This window comes from Cardiocondyla obscurior, linkage group LG19 (assembly GCF_019399895.1).
Source record: "Cardiocondyla obscurior isolate alpha-2009 linkage group LG19, Cobs3.1, whole genome shotgun sequence".
NCBI classification, from domain to species: domain Eukaryota; kingdom Metazoa; phylum Arthropoda; class Insecta; order Hymenoptera; family Formicidae; genus Cardiocondyla; species Cardiocondyla obscurior.
The window spans coordinates 3,895,040-3,914,425 of record NC_091882.1 but is presented as its reverse complement, the minus strand read 5'-3'; the positions used below and the strand labels follow the sequence as shown (position 1 = coordinate 3,914,425).

The 19,386-nt window shown below is 34.3% G+C and overlaps 7 protein-coding genes across 16 annotated transcripts; 4 read left to right on the top strand and 3 right to left on the bottom strand.

The window, feature by feature from the left end:
* The first annotated feature begins 91 nt into the window (after nt 1-91).
* Nucleotides 92-3,239, top strand: Fntb (Farnesyl transferase beta subunit). The gene is made up of 6 exons (XM_070669617.1): nt 92-404; nt 662-772; nt 1,580-1,705; nt 1,803-2,041; nt 2,125-2,670; nt 2,759-3,239. The coding sequence occupies exons 2-6, from the start codon at nt 665-667 to the stop codon at nt 2,949-2,951; spliced, it is 1,212 nt and encodes a 403-aa protein (XP_070525718.1). The 5' UTR covers nt 92-404; nt 662-664; the 3' UTR covers nt 2,952-3,239.
* Abi (tyrosine kinase Abl) lies at nt 3,024-6,960 on the bottom strand. 5 transcript variants are annotated; one of them, XM_070669612.1, is made up of 5 exons: nt 6,826-6,960; nt 5,483-6,148; nt 4,633-4,956; nt 4,312-4,563; nt 3,024-4,204 (listed from the first exon to the last, which is right to left on the bottom strand). In XM_070669612.1, exons 2-5 carry the CDS (start codon nt 6,096-6,098, stop codon nt 4,041-4,043), a joined length of 1,356 nt encoding a protein of 451 aa, XP_070525713.1. In that variant the 5' UTR covers nt 6,099-6,148; nt 6,826-6,960; the 3' UTR covers nt 3,024-4,040. The 5 variants fall into 5 exon arrangements, with proteins under 5 accessions (XP_070525713.1, XP_070525714.1, XP_070525711.1 ...); XM_070669613.1 differs by having other exon boundaries at nt 6,775-6,919; XM_070669610.1 differs by having other exon boundaries at nt 4,312-4,536; nt 6,716-6,831.
* A 125-nt stretch (nt 6,961-7,085) lies between these two features.
* LOC139110066 (TELO2-interacting protein 2) lies at nt 7,086-9,663 on the top strand. The gene is made up of 5 exons (XM_070669614.1): nt 7,086-8,374; nt 8,451-8,579; nt 8,670-8,831; nt 8,904-9,113; nt 9,199-9,663. Exons 1-5 carry the CDS (start codon nt 7,841-7,843, stop codon nt 9,463-9,465), a joined length of 1,302 nt encoding a protein of 433 aa, XP_070525715.1. The 5' UTR covers nt 7,086-7,840; the 3' UTR covers nt 9,466-9,663.
* A 93-nt stretch (nt 9,664-9,756) lies between these two features.
* Cyp304a1 (Probable cytochrome P450 304a1) lies at nt 9,757-12,779 on the top strand. The gene is made up of 7 exons (XM_070669608.1): nt 9,757-10,192; nt 10,280-10,531; nt 10,706-10,878; nt 10,965-11,234; nt 11,439-11,728; nt 11,800-12,056; nt 12,205-12,779. The coding sequence occupies exons 1-7, from the start codon at nt 10,093-10,095 to the stop codon at nt 12,381-12,383; spliced, it is 1,521 nt and encodes a 506-aa protein (XP_070525709.1). The 5' UTR covers nt 9,757-10,092; the 3' UTR covers nt 12,384-12,779.
* Nucleotides 12,780-13,211: 432 nt separating this feature from the next.
* Nucleotides 13,212-14,228, bottom strand: Twr (signal peptidase complex catalytic subunit SEC11 homolog C twr). The gene is made up of 4 exons (XM_070669650.1): nt 14,054-14,228; nt 13,859-13,968; nt 13,553-13,702; nt 13,212-13,465 (listed from the first exon to the last, which is right to left on the bottom strand). The coding sequence occupies exons 1-4, from the start codon at nt 14,099-14,101 to the stop codon at nt 13,231-13,233; spliced, it is 543 nt and encodes a 180-aa protein (XP_070525751.1). The 5' UTR covers nt 14,102-14,228; the 3' UTR covers nt 13,212-13,230.
* Nucleotides 14,229-14,273: 45 nt separating this feature from the next.
* Hibch (3-hydroxyisobutyryl-CoA hydrolase) lies at nt 14,274-16,783 on the top strand. 6 transcript variants are annotated; one of them, XM_070669620.1, is made up of 9 exons: nt 14,274-14,369; nt 14,460-14,533; nt 14,792-14,888; nt 15,113-15,168; nt 15,250-15,491; nt 15,587-15,828; nt 15,930-16,146; nt 16,228-16,415; nt 16,488-16,783. In XM_070669620.1, the coding sequence occupies exons 3-9, from the start codon at nt 14,792-14,794 to the stop codon at nt 16,631-16,633; spliced, it is 1,188 nt and encodes a 395-aa protein (XP_070525721.1). In that variant the 5' UTR covers nt 14,274-14,369; nt 14,460-14,533; the 3' UTR covers nt 16,634-16,783. The 6 variants fall into 6 exon arrangements, with proteins under 6 accessions (XP_070525721.1, XP_070525722.1, XP_070525720.1 ...); XM_070669621.1 differs by having other exon boundaries at nt 14,460-14,622; XM_070669619.1 differs by having other exon boundaries at nt 14,460-14,695.
* Nucleotides 16,784-17,193: 410 nt separating this feature from the next.
* LOC139110086 (uncharacterized) lies at nt 17,194-19,236 on the bottom strand. The gene is made up of 4 exons (XM_070669652.1): nt 18,568-19,236; nt 18,381-18,462; nt 18,144-18,315; nt 17,194-18,050 (listed from the first exon to the last, which is right to left on the bottom strand). The coding sequence occupies exons 1-4, from the start codon at nt 18,589-18,591 to the stop codon at nt 17,840-17,842; spliced, it is 489 nt and encodes a 162-aa protein (XP_070525753.1). The 5' UTR covers nt 18,592-19,236; the 3' UTR covers nt 17,194-17,839.
* Nucleotides 19,237-19,386: the final 150 nt, after the last annotated feature.

The window sequence follows — 19,386 nt, the reverse complement described above, 5'->3', positions numbered from 1 at the left end:
AGAAAAATGGGCCAATCATGCGGTTGAAGGACGTCGCCATGTTCACGTACTGAATGCATGATTGGCTGAGCGGCGTTACGCAACTACGCAGATCGGTCTAGAATGTCTGGATTAGCCTTTAAACGTGACTCGGGGGAGGTTTCCTTGGCGAGGACGTAGCAGGTTAACGTCGGTTTTGCCTAACCTGCAAGGAACGTTACGTTATATTCAATCTCTTGGCTTGCATTACCCGTAGCTTCTTTCGTTAGAGAAATCGAGAACGTCATGTCGCATTGTGCTGAGAGCTATCTGATTCGCGCACAGGTGTCATTCGGTGCCGCTGTGTTAACAAAATAAATAGGTTATGAGTGTAACTGTAATACCAGTTAACGTTGTACATACAATATTAATTAATAAATATAAATGTAAGTAAATTTCAGTAAATATAATAATATGTAAGCACGTAACGATATGTATGAATGTAAAATTGATGATTGCGGAGATAGAGATGAAAGGAAGGCAGGTTTCTTAACCTCTAAAGAATCTCGTACTTCTTGGTTGCTTTGCGCTGAAATTGTAGAAGAAATTATGTTCATGTCTATAAAAATATTTTATTTGGCGAAAAAAAGATTGTTCTCATTGATAAACTGCGTTTAATCATTGTCATTTTTGTGATTAACAGATTATGTCTGACTTGGAGTTAGAGTTTCAACCAAAACAAAGGAGTTACGAGGAAATTTTAAAACAACGACAAAACGATGGGGGTCTCAAAACCGCAACGACAAACGAGCAGGTAGGTAGGTCCTCGTATCATAAAATAAACCAATGATGTATATGTATGTTATTAGATATCTCATTCTTGCATTTGTTACTTGTCTATGAGTAGTCTGTATCATAATTTTTATGCTTGTGCAATTTATTTTCTAATATACAATAACTCCGAAAAATATTCGGACACCAAAAAATTTTTACTTTAAAGTGGTGTATTCAAATAAAAAATTAAAGAATTAGATTGGCTCATTTTTTTTACGATACATTGTTAATTTTACTTTAACATTGTACAGATTTACTTTAATAAATTAATACATGCATTGTTTAATAATTAATTTGACAAAAACATAGTGATTTATCGTCTTATAAAAGTATTTGGACGTTAAATAATAATAAAATAAAAATAAAATTAATATTTCGTTGGATAACCTTTTCGATCTAATATATATTTTAGGCACATTTAAACAAATTTTTTTTAACGTAAAATACTTGCAAAAAATTTGTTTAAATATGCCTAAAATATGTATTAGATCGAAAGGTTATCCAACGAAATATTAATTTTATTTTTATTTTATTATTATTTAACGTCCGAATACTTTTATAAGACGATAAATCACTATGTTTTTGTTAAATTAATTATTAAACAATGCATGTATTAATTTATTAAAGTAACTCTGTACAATGTTAAAGTAAAATTAACAATGTATCGTAAAAAAAAATGAGCCGATCTAATTCTTTAATTTCTTATTTAAATACACCACTTTATAGTAAAAATTTATTTATATCCGATTACTTTTAGGAGTCACTGTATATATACGTATCTGTTTAGGCCCGTGTTGAAGACATTGTGCTTAAATACTACCAATCGTGTAAAGAAGGAGAGCCTGTTTTACTTAGGCTAAAACATATTCAGTTCTTGAAGAAAGCATTAACTCATTTAAATGATACTTATGAGGTATTTATTACTTTATAACTTGTAAAATTGAGATGAAAGAAAAGATTTTAATTTTTTTTTGCAATGAGATTTATCAAGTATTTTGTAACGATGCTAGTGTTTAGACTCCAGCAGACCGTGGCTGTGCTTTTGGATATTACACTCGCTTGCGATATTAGAAGAGCGATTGGAAGATGAAGAATATTCTAAGATAGCAGGCTTTCTAGGCAAGTGTCAATCGCCGACAGGCGGTTTTGGAGGTGGTCCAGGACAATATCCACATTTAGCGTCTACATATGCTGCAGTAAATGCACTATGCACTATCGGGACACAAGAGGCATATAATGTAATAGATAGGTAAAATAAAACAAAATTCTCTTTACTATCGGTAAAAAAAATTTCGTATAAAATCTTAAAGATTAAAATTATAATAATTTAAGGAAAAACCTGAAACGATTTCTATCGTCCTTGCATAAAGAAGATGGCTCTTTCTGCATGCACGAAAACGGCGAAGTAGACATACGTGGAGCATATTGTGCTCTCACTGCCGCCAAGTTGACAAACGTGTATACATCAGATATGTTCAAAGATACTGCCGAATGGATAGCTAAATGTCAAACGTGGGAGGGTGGCTTCGGTGGTTGCCCAGGAATGGAGGCTCACGGCGGATACGCGTATTGCGCTTTGGCGTCACTCGTAATGCTCGGAAAAACAGAGCTTTGCCATTTACCGGAGTTATTGAGGTGGATAGTTAATAAGCAAATGCGTCTGGAGGGTGGTTTTCAAGGACGTACGAACAAATTAGTGGACGGATGCTATTCGTTTTGGCAAGGTGGAACGTTCCCATTGATAGCCGCTATCTTATCAATGCAGGGAAAGGCATTTAATAGTTCCGAACACTGGTTGTTCAACCAAGAGGCCTTACAAGAATATATATTAACATGTTGTCAGAATCCACATGGCGGTCTTCTGGATAAACCGGGAAAGTACGTCATCACGTTCGCATTTACGATTATTACGAATGGTATTTCGTTAACGAATAATTTTAATTACGTCTTTTTTTTCTACTTTCAGAAATCGTGACATATATCATACGTGTTACGTTCTTAGTGGATTATCGATTGCGCAAAATTCATTAATGAAGACGATCATCGGAAGAAGGCTCACGAATAAAGTCGAAGTGATCCATCCCATTTTCAATCTAGAATACTCTGCTGCGAAAAAGGCACAGGAGTATTTCTCTACTCTACCAATACCCATCGATTGATTCGTCTTAGCTATTCAAAATGTATTTAATCATGTTTGTATGTTTTTCCTAAAAAGAGAGAGAAAAAAAATATCCCAAAAAAAACACTGATTTTATTTTTAACTGACCAATAATGCGCGCGTAGAAAGTTTATATATGAAAATTCATTAATTGCGATACATAAGAAGAGAACTTATAAAATGCCACGTTAACTAAACTTTGATGCACGTTATTGAACATTAAATAGACGCATTTTTATCTTAAATTTATTTTATGTTAATAAAGTTGACAGAAGAAATAACAAAATAACTTATTTATATTCCCTATTATAAATGTTATTTGAAATTTTTTTTTTATTAATACTCGCATAATCTGCGATATAATTACATAAATTTAAATGATTTCAGGTAAAAGATGTCTATTGCAACATGCGTCTTATATATAATAGAATATATAATTTCATTGCTATATAATTCGATAACTATTCAAGAAAGTACTAAAGATGCAGAAAAATACATTTTCTTAGCTTAATATAAAAATTTACTTATCCAGTGTTTGATTCGGGACTCGCTTGATTAAATTTTCTCGATAATCAAATACCGTACATATTTTCATTATACACGTTCATGTAACATTGTTCCCCATTCGGCACTCGCACGATTATAGGCGCGCCAAGATATCGCGCTATGTGACAGTGATGAAGAATGGAAAATTCTATATGAAAATTTATGATATTTCGATCTCTGCATCATCTTGCATTTTTTACAGATTATTGTTGATTAACGTACGCATGAATATATACGATACCATCCATATGCCGTTACAGCACTTACGTGGCTTTATCTCTTTTTATTTTATTTTAAATAATTAAATTAATAAAAATGTCTATAAGACAAAAACTATCTTTTATGTTTTATGAGCTTCGAGCATTTTTTGTGTGCTCATAAATATTCTATTTACGCGAATGGAAATAAGATAAAGAATAATTTTCATTCGTAATCAATTATCGATTAATATAAAAATGCAATTGATAATAAATACGTATCTCATAAATGCTTAAAAATTGCAGTCTTCTGTTAATTTTTTGATATAGCCAATTATTGCATGTAGTTATACACATGGTTCAACGTAATTTCCTGGAAATAATCCAGTAATACCATCCATCACTCCTTCCCACCATCCGTCATCGTTTTTCTTGAGCACGTAAATTACAGAACTCTCTTGAAAACTTAGCTCATCTTCTTTATCCGCGTAATAATCATAAATAGCCACCACTGTAATTATAATTTTTAGTGTTACATATATTATATTACCAATATTATATTAATTTTCTCGATTAAATATTTAATAATAGAATAGAAAATAAATTCTATAATTGTACCTTTTTCGATATAATTTTTCGGCACCCATCCAGGTAGATCCTCTTCATCTGGAACAATCGGCATTATAGCGCCAGATGGAGTTGGTCTACCAAACTGTGGATGTTCCTCCTGTTCTGGCGGTGGCGGCGGCGGTAAGGGTGGACTATTCGCCCCGCTCCCACGGCTAATTTGATGTGAAAGTCTGTGCGGCAAGGTATGATGTCCACTGTATTCCGTCATATCACCTAATCCAACCAAAGGTGAAGGTGGAGCTGATACGAAAGGACATTAATATTTTATAACGTACGTTATAATTATTAATTATATCGCTTGCCACTTACGAGGCATACTATTATGTTGCTCCTGCACATAGCCCGCGGTGACGCTGGGCGGTGCTGGTGGTGGCGTTTGCGGATGACTTTGCAGAGGATGCACCGTTCCTACTTGCGGCATGGGATGCTGATTGATGGTATTGGCATGCGCGTTATGATTGGTATTGTGACTCGAGTGGGACGTGTTGTGAGCATGCAACGGTAAAGTGCTGTATCCCGGGCGATCTCGCCTAGGATGGCCGAGCGGATAGTTGGGCGCGTAATGGCTAGGAACTTGTGGTGGGGCAACTGCTGGAGGAGTCCTATATTCGCGCGAGCCTTTACTCAATGTTCCTATAAATAAAAAATATGGCAAATTATTTTTCGATATTATTAATAAAATTAACAAGACACATATAACATTTAATGTGACAAATAGATTGGTGTAACATTTAGAAGCTGAAAGAAAGAAAATACACACATGCAGCCAAGAAGCAGTAAATACCTTTGCGTTAGCGAAATGATTTTTAATTTTTTATAACCGCAACTGAAAAAGTACACCTTTACAAGTTTGCGTAGTACTTGTACAATTCTTAGCTCTTACAAAGAGTGTCCCAGAAATACTTTGGGACACCCTAGGCATACAGAATATTTGGTATTATTACAGATTATTCTCATAAATAAAGACAAGGAAATTTTTCTCGTTTATATGTAACTGCCAAACATTCTGTATGTATATCTGTGTATAATGTATATTTATAATATATATATATATATATAATTCTCACTAATATATATATATATAATTTAACTGCCAAACATTCTGTATGTATATCTGTGTATAATGTATATTTATAATATATATATATATAATTCTCACCAGTTCTCACTGTTTGAGGTGGTGTGGGTGGTTTAGTAGTAGGAGCAGGTCCTACCATTGCAGCACCTAATCCTGAACCTGTAGAAGCAGCACCTAAACTCTGAACACTGCCCTGACTACCTCCTCTCTGCTTGCTACGTGGAGTGCCACAACTGCGTACCCCATGACCAATTTCATCTAGGATAGTGTAGTCAATGCTCTTTCTTACATATTTAATTGGCTTCTCAGGATTGGCAGGTGCAATAATTTTGTACTGGCGAGTTGTCATCTTGTTGGCTGTCAAGACACCTATTTCTCTTCTGGCCACCTTTTCCTTGTGAATCATGACTGTCTGTGCAATATGATTCATTTGACTCTCCATTTCGGCGAGCTGGGACGTCTGCAAGTCCAGCAATTGAAGAAAATTATACGCCAGAGTATTTATTTGATATGCAACACTAGCTAAAGATTGTGTGGTGTAATTCTTAGTTTCCTCCAGTGCAATCCGTTTGTTTTCAGCTTGAAAGTAATTTGCTTCGCAATATTCTGCCACTCTTTCCAGATTCGTGTGGCTATCGGCAAGATTGTTTCTTCCCTCGGGAATCTCGTGTCGCAAGAGTGCCGCCAATTCTGCCATGATTTCGGAATCGCTGCCTACTCCGGACGACACGCAGTAAGATCCTGATCCTTCGTACAGAGTAAACGGAAAACAAAGCTAATAAATATTATACATGTAAAAACATCGCTGTGTGTAAAAATCATATGAAATAAAGCTTGTAAAAGTGTGGCGAAATAAAGTACAAATAAAAGCGATTGCGCAGGTAAAAATGTGTTTGTGGACGGTACAATTTGGAACGATTGTGCCATTCATCGAGCACAGTTTAATCATTTTAATCGATCCTCACACGAACGCAGCACGAGCCAATTTTTACAGGATAAAAACATTCGGTACCTTGTTCACAAAGCGACCGGGACACGGTAGAGATGACTGGAAAAACTAGAATGTGACAAGGGCGCGGCGTCGAAAGAAAAATAGGAGACAAGATGGACAGAGACAATACGATACGTACGCGCGCGCACACGTACACCCGCGCACAGAGCACAAACGCAACTCGCTCGAGCCTCGACCGTCGATGTCCGGTTTTCCGCTCGCACGATCGCGACCGACGTGACGTGACGACTGAAAACTGCGCGCAACAACGCGAACGGTTTCACGACAGAAGAAGCAACGAGTAGAAAAAAAAATCAACTAACGGTACTCAGCCATTATTTGCAACTACCAGCTACTACCAGCCGCATTAATTCATAATTACCGAGCTCCCAAAAATCATGTAAAAAAGCGTACGCCGTACGGTAGTACGTACAAAATGACCGTCGCTGCACTTGCGGCTACGGGTTGCAGGCAACATACGCACACTAGGCACAATGCCGTGTCCGCGTGTGCCCGTAGCGCCTGCTAATGCCTCGGACGCAGCCGAAACGCTGGCTTCACACGGACGAGTCTCTATATCTGTACGCGTGGAAGCCGCGATTCCGAGTTGGGCTCTCTGCGTCCGAAGCATTAGCAGGCGCTACGAGCACATACGGACACGGCATTGTGCCTAGTGTGCGTATGTTACACGTCTAAAATCTGCGACTACGGGTTGCAGGCGCGAGCGCACCTCCGCTCCGCCACTAAATATGTCGAACGTCGCTATCGATATCATTTCAGTCTGTTCGCGATCTCTCCGCGCGCGCCTTTGTCTAGCCGCAAGTGATATTTATTTTATAATGAGCAATTAATGGTTAACAAATTTAATAGACTCAGAATTTACGAAATTTCTGGCGTACAGCAGTATTTCGTTGACTCTTGTTCGCTGATTGGACCTCGAATGTGAGTCGCGAGAATCGCGCACATGGACATCTTGGGCGAGATATCGCAATCGCACAAATTACAAACGTAACGTCACTTTATATCATAAAGACATCATGTATTTGACTCAACTACGCTCGGACGCTGCGCTTTCCCGTATATTCGGTCATTTTGTGGAGATTGTGGTTACTCTCATCTTTCCGTGAACGTTTGCGACTCGCGTCTCGAACCCCCGGTGACAGTCGCGTTTACCTTGCATCCTGGGAAAACAACCTTAAAGTATCTCGCATTCCTTGTAGCAGGACTCTTGATGGTCCACCCACGATATTCGTAGATCTCCCAACCTGGCATCTAAAAGTGATTCGAGGGTTTTAATCGCACCCGGCAGAATGCTGTTCAAGAATCAAGACGGTTGATCGTTTTGAAAGTGGCTTGCAAAGTAGTCCTTGTCTGAAATACACCTGGACAAAACGACCTACGAAAGCACGAGAGAGTGCCATACAATTGCTTCTGATATATATTTAAAAATGGATGACTTATTGAAGGAGTTAGAGGCTTTAAGAATTAGGAACGATTTTTGTGAGGATGTTTCCTCCTGGACACCATGCATAGATTTGATTCAAGCGAGCTTTGCACCACAAAGAACAGTCGGGCAGGAACGTCCATGTGAGGAGAAAGACTTTAAGGAATACAGGATTGTTGTGGAAAGAAACCTAAATAATGTCAAGTCTATGCTGGAACATATTTCCAACAGTTGCAAGGAGAAACATCTGCAGCTGGTCAATGCCACAGGGATAGTTAGAACATTTAGCATGAATTTATTGTTGCTCATTGGAGAGCATAGTGAAAAGAATGTTTGGAACACAGCAGAGTGTGTCTCTATTTCCAAAGAATTACTTGTTACTTTCTGTGATCTGTATGCTCATCAAAGCCCCTCTCAAATTTTGTCAGAGAATTTGTATGATTTGTTGCTAATGTTAAGACCTAAATTATTAAAAGATACCTGGAAAACATATCCATCAGCTGTAGGATGTTATAGATGGATTTTGCAAGAAGCAAAGGTAAGCTCAACTCAATCTACATTTTTATTATATATTTTATTTGATTATATATCTATATATATTTTATTTTTCACAGAAACCAATTTTATTTAATCATATTGGAGATGTTTTACCTACTACATTAATCATTCTTGATGATTATTTCCCTGATAATGTACTAATAGGTTTGGAATGTATTTATCAGATTATACAGCATTCTTACATGGTAACAAAAGCTCATTTTTCTAAATAGTTATCTTTATATATTGTTAAAAAAAATTGCTTTATACATTTGCTAATTTTTTTTTTTTTTTAGCAAAAAGGATTAATAGATTCCGGTTATGCTAAGTTGATTTATCATGCATTGGAACTTTTAACACGTCAAAAGGAAGTAAAATACATTATTCCTTTGTATTCCTGCATATCTAGTCTTTTAGCTACTATGGAACATTATGATGATAGTGATATAAAATTTGGGGTAATGTTATGCACAGTATTATCAGAATGTAACATTAAACTTTGAATGTTATTATAATTTTTACATTTGCAGCAATGGTCAGAACGTGACGACGTTCTCTCTACGTTGATAGAAAACATGGAACTTGAGCAAAACATTGAATTACGTCGTGTTTATATGTTGAGTTTACCTCTACTTATTACACATATAGGCTGTGCCAAATGGTGTGGAGCACTCGTTCGTATACTAGCTGAATATTGCGAACATCATACAGATTTAAGGACATTAAAGGCGACGTTAGAGGTACAATTTAAAAATACTATGCATATAATATGGAATAAATAAAATAGATATCTCACCTTTGCATTAATTTTTTTTGTTTACTTAGATGGCAAAAATGTTCCTCTTAATGTTTCCTATGCGAGTAGCTGCACACTGTGCTCCACTTTATGCTGTATTTTTAAAGTTACATGTAGACTTGATGGAAACACCGGTATTGGATCCAGCAATCGTGCACTACTTGCAGGATTGCATTTACATGTTGTGTCAATTATCATCGAATGTAGGCTATACGGTAATCAATGACAATCGAATGCGTTCGGTATTGAATAATATCACTGTGTGTCAGGGCGGTGATATTAAGTATTTTGAATAATTTATAAAACATGCAGCAGTCGTGTAATTGTATATATAGGGTATTCTATGTAATGTGTGTGAAAATGAGCTAATAGAAATATTAGTGAACTTTGTTAGTACAGAGATAAAAATGAAACACAATAAGTACTTATTTTATTTGTGATTTAAAAATATCATATAGTTATTTGTAAAATAAACGTTTTTTGTCAGAATATAATTCTTTTAATTATTTGCATATATATATGCAAAAGATCAAACTTCTACGAAATTATACATCCGTGTAACTATTTAATTAATCGATTATATAACAAAATAATGGTTAAATAATCGTGTAATAACTATAAAATTGCATAGATTAATATTGCAGTTCTTTATATAACTTTTAGAACTTAATATAACAATTTATAAATTTGAGTAATTGCGAATTTTTCAAGCAAAACGATATAAGATTTTTTTTATTCAGCTTATCAATATCTATTATTTTGCGAGTGTTATCGCATCAACTGATGAGACACCTTGTATATATAATATTTGTTATCGTTAACACTACACTCATTATATCGAAAAGAAATTATCAAGCTGTTTATATCTTTGCTCTCCACTAAAAGATTTGTAATGCGTTCATTTCATATCTACTGCGTATTCCATGCACGTCATGTCGCCGTTCTTAGCCGTGATATTTATGCTTCTTGTAATATATAAACTATACAAGTTTGTTTATGACAAACCACCAAATACACCTCCAGGTAAAGTCACTCAAATTTGTAAAAATTATTAAACTATTTTTTCAATTTTTAATGTAAAATGTCGAGAACTTACACTGTTTGAAACAGGTATCGCCAGAATTCCAATCGGAGGATCTTACTGGTTATTATTATGGAAAAATTATACGTTTCCACATTTGGCCATCGACTATTACGTGAAGAAATTAAAGTCAACGATCGTCAGCTGCTACATGGGTGATTTCTTAACAGTAATAGTGAACGATTATAAAAATATAAAAGAAGTACTCGCAAGAGAAGAATTTGATGGACGAATTACGAATGCAGATTTTATAAAAGATCGAGCTTTTGGAAAAGAATTAGGTAACGTAAAATTAAATTATTTATCTACTGTTCGATACATTCTAATATGATAAATGAAGAGGAAGCACTTTGTGTTTCTTTAAAATTGTAAAACCTTTGTACATGATAAAGACGAGATACTAGAATATAAATAATAAGTTTCTGCAATTTAATGTTATTCAATTATACACGCAGGTGTATTTTTTATTGACGGCACAAAATGGCAAGAGCAGAGAAGATTTGCTCTTCGTCATATGCGCGATTTTGGATTTGGCCGACGTCAAGAAAAGCTCGAAAGCGAAATCATGGATGAGATGACCTTATTCCTCGATATCTTAAAGAGCGGACCTATTCACGATGGAGAAAAGGTTGCTATTTTTTTATTTTGTTTAATAAAAATCGTTCTGTACAAAACTTTGAAGAAAAAGCAGCTTAGAGATTTTATTATTCATAGGAAATACTAAAGGGCAATTTGGCATTATTTCCGGACATTTTATATGCATCGGCAGGCAACAACATATGGAACGTTATGTTTGGTCACAAATTTGATAGAAGCGAGCACGATATTCCACGACGTCTTTGCCGTGCAGGTATAATGCTACTTAGAGCAAATGATACAACAGGTGGTGCCATTTTTCAACGACCGTTCTTGAAATATTTCGGAAATATATTTGGGTACAAAAATCATATGATAGCGAGCAACGTAATGATAGATATTGTTAAGGTAATTTATTTTTAATCGATATTAGCAAATTTATTTTTTGATAAATTTTAAATTAATTTTTAATTAAAAATTTTTGTATTCTATAAATAGCAAACTTTATTTAACAATTTTAACTGCCTTAACTTTAATTTTAATAATTATTAAAAATCAAATTAAAAGCTTTGGCATGTAAAGTAATAAATATGATTGTATTTCATTTCACAGGAATATTTAAAGTACCAAAAAACTACCTTCACCGAGAATGATGATCGGGGATTCATCGATAGATATTTAAAAAGATTGAACGAAGAAAATAAATCAAATAGTTTTACGGAGGAACAATTAATCATTTTAGTAATTGATATGATGTTTCCCGCTTTTGCTGCAGTACCCAGCGTTATTACTCATGTTATTAAATACTTGATGCATCATCCAAGAATTATGGCAAAAGTACAAAACGAAATAGATAATGTCGTTGGAACTGGACGACTGGTCACATGGGAAGATAGAAAAGAGTGGGTCATCATTAATGTTCATTTATCAGCAGTATAAATATCCATTCTTTTTTTTTTTTTTTTGGTTTTAGTTTATCCTACTTGGAGGCGACGATACGAGAAACGATGAGAATCGAAACACTTACGCCTCTTAGCATCCCTCACAGGTGCACAAAAGATACTACATTAGGAGGCTATGAGATACCAGCAAACACTCCAATTTTTACTAACTTGGCAGCGGTACATCATGATCCCGATATATGGGGCGATCCTGAAGTTTTCAGACCGGAAAGATTTTTAAAAGAAGATGGGAAATTAGCTAAAGATATTACAATGCCCTTCGGTTTTGGTAAGTTGATAAACATGATCTAATAAAATTCAACAACGTCTACCAAATTTCTAATCTAATATCCATACAGCATCTTTCACAATTAAACTTGCAGTTAGTATTGCTGATAATAATATATGAAAAAAAAAAAATTATTACCTTTATATAGGTCATCGACTGTGCGCAGGAGAAACTTATGCCAGATACAATATGTTCGGGACATTGGGTCTTTTATTACAAAACTTTAATTTCTTCTTCGTTGAGGGTCAACAGTCAAGTCTTCAAGATAAGTTACCAGGTCTTGGCGTTACGCCTAAGGAACTATGGATACGTTTAGAATTACGTTAATTTAATTTAATTCTTTTTTTTTTTATAATGGCATATAATAATAAGCATATTATATTTTTTATCATTTAAATATGCAAATTGTAAATCACCATTGCAAGTAACATTTATATGGTAAATATATATGTCAAGACAAAGATAGTAAACGGCATTGAATGTGCATATCTATTAATAAAATGCCGTCAATAGATATTTTTATCTTTATATCAGTTATTGATAGGGTCATATAACTGCGAAGTTAACTTATTGTAAATTGAAACGCGTGGTTTTAATACACGTTGTTCTTTAAATTATTCAAAAAAAGAAGAAATTGAAGGATTTATAGTATCGTATTATACAAACATTAGAAATTTATTTCATATGTATGTAAAAGTATTTACAATGTTTCATACGATAAAATTTAGTTTTTTTTAATTTTACTTTTAGAAAAGAAGACAAGTGTTTCTAAAAAACATGAAATTTTTAACCATTCTGTGTCTTTTAGGTAATTGTGTTTATTAAAAATGTGTTTTTTTTTTTTTTATTACTATCGTAAATGTGGTTAAAACCATGAAGTCAGAATATATTATATCGTTTATCATTTTTTTTTTTTTTTTATTAGTGAATTTTTATTTACTTTAAATATATTTTGTAAAAAAAAAACAAAATATATTTTGACATAAATTTCAGAAGTGCATTTCGATATTTTATATCAAATATAAGTTTAGTGACGTTTATATGCGATTATGTTGCATTATGTATCGTTTTGAATGTATATATCCGTTTTTATTTGAATAATTAGGAAACTTAGCGTTTCTTTAAAGACAGTTACATTTATCGCAACATAAATAATTAAATTTGTCGAGCAATTTTATTCTCTGTGTACCAAAACGTACAGTCCAAGACATGCTAATACTGCATACTTAAATTTAGGATATTCATTCATGTATATAGTGACCATGCCGACGTATGGTAGGAAGCCTCTCGCTCGGCCGACTACATCCTTGTGAGTCAACCAGAGCTGACCGGGGGCATACAAGCCCCGATCATCAACGGAATTGTTGTCGCCTTTTGTAAGGAACTTAACTGTGTTATTTTGGTCACCCCTAAAAATTTTACCCATTAGAATAACTTTCCACAATATTTATATTTTATATTATATATTTAATTCGATATATCGTAATTATACTTACTTCTCATGAAGTTTAAGTACTCTATGCACAATGGGTATATCTCTACCCTCGACTTTAAAAACTACAATCTCACCGACTCTCACTGGCTCATCTTGATAATTGGTGAGAAAGAGCAAGTCGCCTCTGTGAAATGCAGGCTCCATACTGCCACTGTAAAATAAATTTAACAAACGATATATCAGAGCAGGACATCTACGAAAGCGAGGCTGTATCGATTTCGACAAATCTGGCGACGACGGTAGAATTAAAAAATAATTAAGAATGTGCGCTACACGTAGGCAAAGTGAGGTTAAGTGTGCTCCGTACCTCAGTACAACCACGATAGGGCTTTCGCTGCCGGTGATGACCATCAGGCCCTTCCATATCATCAACGCCGACGAGACTATCATGCCAAAACTTAGCACTTGATACAGAAACTGAAAATCAAAATATATTTGCAGATATTTTCACCATATGCGACTACCTTGAAGAACGAACGTAGTTTTCTCGAGAACATCTTACCTGGCGCTTGCTCATACGCCTCACATCGTCGAATATTGACTGCAGCATGATGAAAAATTGGCCGCGCGCGGATTTCGTTAGCCGAGAATATTATTTTCAATCCTTGTTACTTTGAAACGCAGCCCGGCTCACGCGTCCATCCGCTACACTTAGTTTTCATGCGCGCGACCAGTTGGCGACCAGAAGTCACCACGTCACGTAAACACAACGTATGGGGGAACGACGAATCGATAGAATCAACAAAATTTCTTCAAACCTGATTCACAATATTCACACAATTTTGCAAGTAAAAATAAACTTAACAATGATATTTGAGGTGTAAATTATTTTATTTTAATTTATTATATTTATATTTAACCGTACTTTGTTTTATTTTATTTTAAAATATGTATGATTTATCATTTAGATATGCTACTGATGTCGCTCGAGTGACCATGCACGCGTCCCCGACAAATTGAACCACCAATCGAGGTTATCGAGGTAGTTGCACGATGTCATGTTATTTTATTTTTCAGTAGTATATCTCAACTGAAAATTAATCTCACAATTTATTGTACGTCAGTAATACTGTGAGTAATACTGTGTCAACATTAGCCTAACAGTTTAACAAAACAATTTCATATTATTACTTTTAAATCTGCGGTAATTTAGATTATAAATATGGTAATTTTTACCTTGAAATATATATGAGATGAACATTTGCGCATTAACCGACGAATATCATAATTTTGCTTTCAGATGCAGAGTATTGTAGGTAAATTATATCATTTTAATGCCAGTACTACACTCGCACGTGCTACAATTAGATGTTTATCGACGTCAGGATCTGTCACAGGTGAACCTAGTTTTTATGTCACTGATTCAATCACAAGTAGTCTTCTTTTTTTTTTACAAATATATTTATGTCAATTATGAAATTATTATGTATTTTTGTTATACAGTAATCCTTTCTTTTTCTAGTTTATTTGTAATATTTTATTAATAAAAATTCTAACATTTTAAATATTTTATTTTTTTTCTGAATCATAAGTAGGTTATAACATATACCTGTAATTGCAGCATGTAAAGAAGCAGCCAGTGATAAAAAAAACATGGACGAAGTTGTTATAAAAGATGTATGTACGTTATTATATTTCAAAATTTATATTTTTGCTAAACAAAATTAATTTATTAAAATTATATTATGTGCACCATAGGTTGGGAATAATGGAGTAATAATTTTAAACCGACCTAAGGCATTGAATGCTATAAATTTGTCAATGGTTAAAAAAATATATTCCACTCTTAAACAATGGGAAACTTCAAAAAAACTAGTAATAATAGAAGGTGCAGGTGAAAAAGCATTCTGTGCAGGTGGTGATGTTAAATCATTAGTCTTAGCATTGAATGAACCAAAAGGAGAACTGCAGGGTGAGCAGTTTTTCAGAACTGAGTATACGTAAGTTACAAAAGTGTCTGTTTCTCTCCAACTGTATTTTTTATCTGTTTGTATAAGTAAAATATTTTTTAAATCTTTTTTTTGTTTTTTTTCAGCATGAATTATTTAATTGGAACATACTCAAAACCTTATATCGCTATTATCAGTGGCATAACAATGGGAGGTGGTGTTGGATTGTCTATACATGGCAAATACAGAATTGCCACAGAGAAAACTCTGTTTGCCATGCCAGAAACAGCAATAGGATTGTTTCCTGATGTTGGTGCAACTTATTTCTTATCTAGATTAAAGGGAAAATTAGGTATCTATTTAGGTCTAACAGGACACAGGCTGAAAGGTATATAATTCTGGTTATGCTGAGAATCTTATACATATATAAAGGTACATATATTTATAAAAACTTGTAACATGCTTATAAATGTATTTTTTTTTATTAAGGTATTGACGTTCTCCTTGCTGGAATTGCAACTCACTTTGTACCATCGGAAAAACTAGCAGACTTAAAACGCGATTTGTTAACGCTACGTGAAACTGACATTGAGACCATCTTAAACAATTATCAACCAAAATTAAATCATGAATTTAGCTTGGCGCCTCATATGTCACAAATAGAAAATTGTTTCTCTGCTCCATCCGTTGAAGAGATAATCGAAAGGTTAAATACCCTAATATTTCAATTAATTTAATTAATATTTTTTATTCGTAATGAAAGAATGTATGAATTTTTTCTGTGAAGGTTACAAAAAGATAAATCGGATTGGGCACAAAAAAACGTAGAAATACTACTCAAAATGTCCCCATCTTCTCTTAAAATTACTAAAAAAGCGATTGACGAAGGAAAAGAAAAATCGTTAGCGGAATGTTTAAAAATCGAATATAGATTAGCTTGTACTGCTCTAACCAGAGATGGTGATTTCTATGAAGGTAATGTAAAATAGAATATCCCGTACATCTTATTAAATTTCTTTTTTTTTTAATATTTTAAATTAATTTTAGGTGTCAGAGCTCTTTTGGTTGATAAAGATCAAAAACCAGTATGGAAACCGACATCTTTGACTGATGTAACAGATGAATATATAAATAAGCGATTTGCAACACTTCCCGTAGAAAAAGAATTGCAGTTGTACACCAGTAAACTATAAATATTAAGAGAAGTTTTTATATACTATATGCATACATATATTATAAACTTGTTGTTGTAAAATCGAGTTCCTGAAGATTTTATTTTTGTACTCTAATTTTGTAGACAGAAGAGATATATATATTAAAATTATACACATTATAATACGGCATTACGTGTGAACAAATTACTTTTTCCACTGGTATTACGCGCAGCTTTTCATAGAAAAAATTAAATTATTTAACAATTTTATAGAATAACACGCATGATTTAAAATGCAATAATTAAAAAAGTTTTATGTACACTCACCGTCAGAAATGGCATTCGTGGTGCTACGACGGCGGCTAGCGTACGTGATCTTGGCGTGATGTGCATCGAAACTCACACAAAGCGCGCGCGTAGATGTGTTACGGAGCACCGGTTACAGAGGACTGAGAGAGAACGCAGCCTACTCACCCCCCCCCGTACTCGGTGGCCGAGAGTGGGGGAAGTCACATACGCCAGCCGCCGTCGCAGCAAATGCTATATCTGCTTTTTAATGTACATATATACAAACATCCTATAGTGTTTTGTAGATAAATCTTATTCTTGATTCATAAAGATTGTTTATTAGATTATTATTTCGTTACATGTATTTTTTTATAACATATAATTATATAGCAATTATTAAGTATAAGTTTGGTTAAAATGTTCGCTATATTTATCATTAGTTTTAACGTAAGAAAATTTATGTGCCTTGTATTTTGTACTGTCTACTAATAATACATGGCTAGAAATGAAAAACTTTAAATATTAATTTATTTAACTCATGTATTTGCAGTGGCAGCTTATCACATATCACTTTAAACAATTATGCAATTCTTAAAGGTATTCTCAAAATCTGCATTATATGTGAACTATTTTAAAAAATAAATATTAAAAATATATCTGTTTTCTCTACTTTTAAATGCACTTGCCTTAACTAACACGTTTTATTTATTATAAAAAAATCACAACATATTAAATAATTTATTTTTTTAATTTTTTAACTTATTAAATGTTTAACTATTGTGCGTTTGATACATTAGTTGCAGTGTGTGCAACAAAAAAAGATAGATACCAATGTACAAACAGCAGACATATATTAGATCAAAATTATATATTAGATAGAAGAAAAGTATCATAATATCTCTAAACTGAAATCAATGACTGAAAGTTTTGTAGTAGCCCTTGAATCGGAATTACAATTTTAATTGTCAGTTTTAGAAACGGCATAGCAAGCTCTTGCTAATTCGTATATATTTGGTATATTTCTCCGAACCTCACTTTCTAGGTTAAGTTTCTTTTCTGTTTTTTCTTTTTGTAGCTTGCTTACTTCTGGTGCTGCTGGCTTCGAGAGGCCGGCGTTTACTGTGTAAAACACACTGCTGCTATCCTCAGATTTGAATACAAATGTCAATCTGTTGAATAAAGTGCGTAACCATCGTATAAATGTATATTACATTCGCGAAGCATGACGTTATCAAAGAGATGCGAAATAGAATAACGATTACCGATCATTTTGCAATAGCTGTTGCATTTTCTCGATGTTTTCGAGAAAGAGGTTGTACTTGGTCGACCAAGGCACATAGATCTCCGGCTGCGAGTGTTCCCTTTTTTTCACTTCGAAGTAAATCACATCGAGCTCCTCATTGTACTTGTACTTCACGTCCGCAAATCGTTTGACTAAAAAGTATTGACAAAGATTAGAATTCGACGTTTATTCACTTGTTTAAGCTTGGCCACAATACCTTCGCAAAGCTCAATGTAGACGTAAAAGGCGGTGCACGTTTTTATCGGGTCATTGCAGCCGAGTTTGCACAGATGATAATACTGCAAACGTACATTGAGAACGATCGCAAAATAATCACACGTACTAAATATTTATACATACACAGGCATGCGTGCATTCTCTAAGACGTCTTCTTGGTTACTCACGCTGGGATGGCATATGTCGTACATCCTGCCGAATGCGAGACACGGGAATAAAACGGTCCGCTCTCGAAGCAAAGCTACTTGTCATTAAACAGCCTTCGCAGCTTGAGACGATTGTTAAAAAGAGCTGGCACATGTGTTGTTCCTCTGACGACTCCAATCTCCGAGACGCTGTTCCCTAGTTACCACCAGAAAGTGAGATATTCACTGATAAATAACATTTCCTTGACATCGGTTGACTCCCATCAGTATGCATGTGCATACTGCATACATACATACATACATACATACGATCCGATAACGACGTCGTCGGACGTGGCGATTGGTTGAGGGATAAATCGCGAGCACACACATTTGCATAACGCATATCGCGTGTGCAAGGAATATAATTGGTTCAATTTTTTAAAATGCATATATGTATGACTGATAGCTTTTTTTAGGAATTAAAAAAATGCAGACTGCTTTAAATAATATATTTAAAATTTTTTAGTTTCTGAAGAAGTCCGCTGCGAGCCGTTACAGTCGACTACTGGCGTGGAGAAGCCTTAATATAGGAAGTTGTGCATCTTGCTTGCTACACAGTCACGAAGAAATCGATATAGTATGAGTCAACCGATGGCAAGTCAGACATCTCTCAGTAATATATTTTAGCTTGTCTAATCGAGCAAATTTCTTCAATTTCAACAAGCTTCGACGAAACGAACGGCTATCGTTTTTGCCTCTAAATCGTGAACATGTTTACAGGGATTATGTACTCCTGGACGCTACCGCCATCAGCATCCATTTCAACAAGTATAAACCATATTTGTTTCACAACATTAC

Bases quoted from the DNA above. Each gene is read 5' to 3' on its own strand.
- Fntb (XM_070669617.1), top strand. From the start codon at position 665: ATGTCTGACTTGGAGTTAGAGTTTCAACCAAAACAAAGGAGTTACGAG. The intron at 773-1,579 runs GTAGGTAGGTCC...GTATCTGTTTAG, and splicing joins CCGCAACGACAAACGAGCAG to GCCCGTGTTGAAGACATTGT. The intron at 2,042-2,124 runs GTAAAATAAAAC...TAATAATTTAAG, and splicing joins GCATATAATGTAATAGATAG to GAAAAACCTGAAACGATTTC.
- Cyp304a1 (XM_070669608.1), top strand. From the start codon at position 10,093: ATGCACGTCATGTCGCCGTTCTTAGCCGTGATATTTATGCTTCTTGTA. The intron at 10,193-10,279 runs GTAAAGTCACTC...TGTTTGAAACAG, and splicing joins ACCACCAAATACACCTCCAG to GTATCGCCAGAATTCCAATC. The intron at 11,235-11,438 runs GTAATTTATTTT...TTCATTTCACAG, and splicing joins TAATGATAGATATTGTTAAG to GAATATTTAAAGTACCAAAA.
- LOC139110086 (XM_070669652.1), bottom strand. From the start codon at position 18,591: ATGTACGACATATGCCATCCCAGC. The intron at 18,463-18,567 runs GTGAGTAACCAA...GTACGTTTGCAG, and splicing joins ACGACATATGCCATCCCAGC to TATTATCATCTGTGCAAACT. The intron at 18,051-18,143 runs GTAATCGTTATT...TTTATTCAACAG, and splicing joins CAGCTATTGCAAAATGATCG to ATTGACATTTGTATTCAAAT.
- Twr (XM_070669650.1), bottom strand. From the start codon at position 14,101: ATGCTGCAGTCAATATTCGACGATGTGAGGCGTATGAGCAAGCGCCAG. The intron at 13,703-13,858 runs GTACGGAGCACA...TTTATTTTACAG, and splicing joins CCTATCGTGGTTGTACTGAG to TGGCAGTATGGAGCCTGCAT. The intron at 13,466-13,552 runs GTAAGTATAATT...TAAAATTTTTAG, and splicing joins GTACTTAAACTTCATGAGAA to GGGTGACCAAAATAACACAG.
- LOC139110066 (XM_070669614.1), top strand. From the start codon at position 7,841: ATGGATGACTTATTGAAGGAGTTAGAGGCTTTAAGAATTAGGAACGAT. The intron at 8,580-8,669 runs GTAACAAAAGCT...TTTTTTTTTTAG, and splicing joins TTATACAGCATTCTTACATG to CAAAAAGGATTAATAGATTC. The intron at 8,832-8,903 runs GTAATGTTATGC...TTACATTTGCAG, and splicing joins ATAGTGATATAAAATTTGGG to CAATGGTCAGAACGTGACGA.
- Abi (XM_070669609.1), bottom strand. The intron at 4,564-4,632 runs GTAAGTGGCAAG...CTTTCGTATCAG, and splicing joins GCAACATAATAGTATGCCTC to CTCCACCTTCACCTTTGGTT. The intron at 4,205-4,311 runs GTACAATTATAG...TTATAATTACAG, and splicing joins GAAAAATTATATCGAAAAAG to TGGTGGCTATTTATGATTAT.
- Hibch (XM_070669618.1), top strand. The intron at 14,889-15,112 runs GTGAACCTAGTT...CTGTAATTGCAG, and splicing joins GACGTCAGGATCTGTCACAG to CATGTAAAGAAGCAGCCAGT. The intron at 15,169-15,249 runs GTATGTACGTTA...TGTGCACCATAG, and splicing joins ACGAAGTTGTTATAAAAGAT to GTTGGGAATAATGGAGTAAT.